This window comes from Penaeus japonicus, unplaced genomic scaffold (assembly GCF_977035675.1).
Source record: "Penaeus japonicus unplaced genomic scaffold, GWHDUDI00000001_assembly GWHDUDI00000024, whole genome shotgun sequence".
NCBI classification, from domain to species: domain Eukaryota; kingdom Metazoa; phylum Arthropoda; class Malacostraca; order Decapoda; family Penaeidae; genus Penaeus; species Penaeus japonicus.
The window spans coordinates 32,211,064-32,216,063 of record NW_028234426.1 but is presented as its reverse complement, the minus strand read 5'-3'; the positions used below and the strand labels follow the sequence as shown (position 1 = coordinate 32,216,063).

Below are 5,000 nucleotides of genomic sequence, written 5' to 3'. Positions count from 1 at the left end.
CAGACAAGCACATAGGACATGGATGATAGTGCTGTCGTGAAGACTACGTGTCAATCATATATACATCATGCATATAACGCTAAAATCCTTGATAGTAAAGTGAGACCTGTTAGAACAAATCGCACGCTATTTGCCAAGTTACTTGAACAGCACTCAGCACTACTCTGCTCAATCTCGTCCCTTTATCACTGGTAACGCTTGCATGTGGCAAACGGTCTTCATGGCTGGATAAGCCATGTGCCAAACTGAGCAGTGTACTCTAGTGTCAACTGAGATAACCAGGTTAATCATGCATGTTACCTTGAAGAAAAGAAAATAAACGGAGTTAAAAAAAACAACAGTCTATGAGGCTTGTATGGAATGTTTGCAAGTGAATGCTAGCTTACACTTTATCTGCTGAAGATCATCTTTCATAGGACAACCTTCAGGCAGGTATTAAGCAACAACTCCTCAACCATCCCTCCACCTAACCCTTCTCCGATCCAGTGATTCGTAAAAAAATTAGTGCTTTAGCTTTTCTCTCTTCGTAAACCACTGCTCGATCCCTTTCCCCAAGTCAAGCCATTCTTCTTAAAAGCCATTAACAGGGGAGATCTCAGTTTTACTACCCTTACCGCAGCCTTGCTGCCTGGAGGTGAGAGGCGCACGAGTCCCCCTTTGAAAGTCCCCCGGGGCAGCTCTCTCTGTCCACCTGCACTTAGTCATATAGCCTAGAGTGCTTGCTCCATGTAGGAGTGCTCTTTACCACATATGCTCCTTACCACAACTGTGTGGTGCCTCTCTAGGTCTTTTATGCTAGTATCCAGAGTTAGATTCGTAATCAAGAGGATTTTTTAAATCACGATTCTCTTAGCCGGCTCATTTAGCAACTTTAGTTAGTTTGCTAGTGGCACACTCAAGACTGCACCTGCAGATCTAAGCTGATAACATATTTCCTTGACACAGAAGATTCTCTGTCTCTGACATGACGGGCCTTGAAATTTCAGACAGACACTGGCCAAGTCAATGTAATCTTAGTTGACTGAGCACCTCTTGATTGTTAGTCTTCACATTCTCTTACAATAGACTGAAAATCTGCCATTTTCGTAAAGATCTAAGTTGGCATTAGAAGAACCGTGTGAGAGACTGCCTTGATAAGTAGCTTCAAACTTCTTCTCCACCCACCCTCAGCGTGTGTATTCTATGGAGGTACCAGCTGAATGTAAAGCATCAGCTGGCGCACGGTAAGCACAGCACAGCACCGGAGACTAGGTACCCGATACCGACACGCCTTCTTCGGGACGACCTTATATTAGTTCTCTAGAATATTATAATCACCGCGCTTGCTTAACAAAACTCCCCCCCTCCTCCTCCGCCTCCTCCCGCTCGCCGCTTCTGAATCTATCCCTCTGTCTCCTGTTTCGTCACCCCGGCACTCCAGTCATCATCTGCTTGTAGGCTAACAGAAGGAAGATTTGAACCTTAATCTCTCAAGAGGATTCGAGAACACTGTGATTACAGAGAGCGTAATGAGCGGCTCTCGCGAGAACTACTGCAGTTACTAGGTTGCCTGTATCATCTCCACAGCAGAAATCATTAGTCCTGAGCCATGACTTGATGTATCGCTGAAAGAAAATCCAAATTAACGGCCCTTTTAATGGCTTGGTCAGAGAGGCGACTGACTGTTGACCCGGCTCCTTAACAACTTGATCTCTCGTTAGGCTTAAGGTGTAAATTCTCTTCTTATAAATTTTTATCACCACAACTATTTCATTATACCTTTTTTCTCTTTTTATTCTTCAGGATTTCACAATGGATTTCTATTTTCGGCAATCGTGGACAGATCCACGATTAGATTTCAGTACACATAAAGGTTTGGAAGAAATCCAAGTCAGCACAGACTACACCGAAAAAATTTGGGTGCCCGATACGTTCTTTCCAAATGAAAAGCGGGCATACTACCACACACTGACCACGCCCAATGAACTCTTGCGGATCTCATCTAACGGCACAGTGTTGAGGAGTATAAGGTAAATACAGTTGAAAGTCATTCTCCTCCGTCTGAAGGTGTGCATTCCATGCTAAGGAGGAACTCCCGGAAACGACCTCGAGATCGACTGCGACGGTGCAGGTTTAGTTCTGAGCATTGAAATTAGGGGAACACGGGAACTCTTTCAAAAACAACTTTCCTTTCCGCTGCTTAAAACTGATGCAAGTCAAAAATGAATTCGTTCTTTACACAAGTCTCTTGCCCTGTCCTGACGATGAGATACCTTGCAGATCATATATGACTGATTGTAATCTCTGCTGACGGATTTAGTAGTACACTCGCGTGCGACGAAAACATATGCAATATAGAATTCCTTAGCCTTCTTTTCGACCCCTTCAAAGCCTAACAAACAACCCTACACCATAATAGATCGAGCTGATATCCTGCAAGGTACATCGATGGCACCTTTCCTCATTACCCTTTCCCCCCGGACGGTAGTCTCGTTATGGTAACTGTTGGGCTTCCAGGCCTGCGTAGAACCAGAGCCCATGGACTTGTCAGCAGCTTCCCGAGATCTTCTCAGCCAACGCCTTCCTTTCCGAGCCTTGTTACCTTAAGCATTAACCTTGTGCCTCTTATGCGCCTCATCGGGGTCTCCCAGCGGACTACCCGGGCAGTGAATAGGGTGTGCTTGCGGCCAGGTTAACTGTTAGGTTACCACCTTCAAGCTTTCGGTATAGCACTGGATCTTCCTGTAATGTACGATTGCTTTCCTCTTCGTGAACTATCGAGCTTGACTCAATCACTCCACGTGTGCTCTTTCTCACCCTTACCCGACTCTCTTTCTCTCTATTGTATGATGCGAAAACTTCCTCTGTGTCTGTCTCTTTGGAATAAATGTTGCTTCGCTTATAGAAAACTTTAGAAGCTCTGCACTCAACCCTCCCCATGAGCAGTCCCTGACCTGTATAATGTTGCAAAGAACCTACCCATCGCTTGAATATTCGAAGTTGCTCCCTTCCCTTCTTCCATCCCTACAAAAGAAGAAAAATCTGTTTTCCTACGCTGGCCCTTAGACAAACAGTTTCAGTAGAGAATACGCTCATTTGTCACAGGATGTCACCTGATGCGCAGGTTTGCCGCCCTGAGCTGCGTACGAGGGTTGGCTCGTTACTTGGAGACTACCTGTGCCTAAACTCCTTTTCCCTCGCTCTGCCGCTTAAAAATATGACTTTCCTACCTACAAAACTCCCTCAGATTGGTGACACCCCCCTTCCAGCTGGCTGCTTGAGCGCAAATGCCCTGGTCGTATGTGTGCCTCTGTTACTGGAAGTTAACCCGTATATTATATTCTTGCCCATTCTATCCTCATACCGCGTGTAGTGCTGCAGTGCGTACGTTTATAAACAGTGAAGCGTGCTGAAGTACTTGGTTATCTGTCCAGGTTTTACGTCTTCATTGCCTGTCCTTTATTGGAAAAATATCATCAATACGCAACGTCCATGAAGATAAAAAAGATATACAAAAAAACTCACATATCTGCCTCTCAGTTCTTCTTCTATTTTCTATGATTTTGTAGATTTGAATTTGTTATTAGGTAGTCGAGCGATTTTCATCATCAAGATAGACATTTGAACATCCAAAACTCTCATTCTCACGACCGATAATGTCACAAATCCATCGGTAAAATAGTTAATCCCAATACAAAGCTACGAAAACTAATGGAGTTTATTAACAGAGAAGAAAAAAAAGTCGTACAAGTCACTGTCCAAAGATAATAGATTCTCCCTCTATAAAAATCAATTTCTAGATGAAGAAAAAAAAAACTCCACAGTACCAAGTGTGAAGCAGTTGAGGGTGCGTTTATCATACTTGAATATTAAACTAGAAATATAAAGAATTCACCCCCAAAAATACATGGTACATATCTCCAGTCGTTCTAATGGTTCCCTGACATAATACATGCAGTATTAAATACCCTTAGAGTCATTTGAATACCAAGATTATTTGTAGCATTCAGTAATTCAAATGTATGAAGATTACACACCGGAACAAAATTCACTAAAAGGAATAGTATAACGAAAACAAAATAACAATGAATAATAGTAATTAAAAAAAGAATTGTCAATACCATGTGTTATAATAACACATGTGGAAATCTGACTGCTACAAACGTTATCCCCATATCCATACAAGCTTACTGAACGTTACCCTTCAGTTTTTTCTGTGTACTGAAAGCTGAAATCCACGGAAAGAAAAAAACTTATCTAACACTCAGTACAAGAAAAAAAGGAAGCCTTCCCCATGTTTCTTGGCCTCTTTTCATCTTCCAAAAAAAAATAATGATAAAAGGAAAACAAAAAAAAAACTCTGATGAACAAGAGTTGGAGTTCGCCCCAAGAACGATCGATATTTCCACTGTTAATCATAATGTGTAATTTTCACATTTTCAGGCGGACGTGGCCCCAGCATCCATTCTATTACATGCCACAATATACTCACTCTGTTCTCCTGTCTGGTTGGAATACCATCATTAAGGATGATGGATTGATATCACCATCTTGTTCTACAGCTCTCCTTTTTATTGTTTCTTTTTTTCACACCTTTGTTCGTTCCTGTTCTATCTCTTGTCTTTTGCCACGACACGCCAATACACCCCGTAGCAGTACTTCGGCACAGACCATGGTACATGCCTGGGTCCCTGGCAGGTCTTGGTTGCGGCCAGGATCAGCTAATGTTCTACCATGACACTTCATGGTGGTTTCAGATTCTTAATCTCTTGTTATGTATATTATGTATGTATATGTAAATATGAAATATCCTATTTATTGATAGCTTGTTTTATATAATGTAATATTTTGGCATTTCAGTAATCCAAGGATTAATTCTCCTGGATGCAGGTCGTAATACCAGTGTAATGTCCATTTTCAAGACCTCAAAAGTACCTTTCATAAAGGATTCTCAAGCAGCTGCCCAACCTAGCCACAACCAATGATCCTCATGTGCTGCTCACAGTGTCCTAGATCTTGTA

General features: G+C 42.3%; 1 protein-coding gene across 16 annotated transcripts in view; it reads left to right on the top strand.

Moving 5' to 3' along the window:
- The window catches only part of Rdl (Resistant to dieldrin), a 128,989-nt gene that overhangs the window by 18,150 nt on the left and 105,839 nt on the right, over positions 1 to 5,000 (top strand). For 2 of the 16 annotated variants that reach the window (XM_086551029.1, XM_086551032.1), the window contains exon 2: positions 1,783 to 2,009. The exons of the other annotated variants lie outside the window; for them this stretch is intronic. In XM_086551029.1, coding sequence (XP_086407155.1) covers positions 1,783 to 2,009 — 227 coding nt within the window. The remainder of the gene's footprint in view (positions 1 to 1,782; positions 2,010 to 5,000) is intronic. 16 annotated transcript variants of the gene reach the window in all.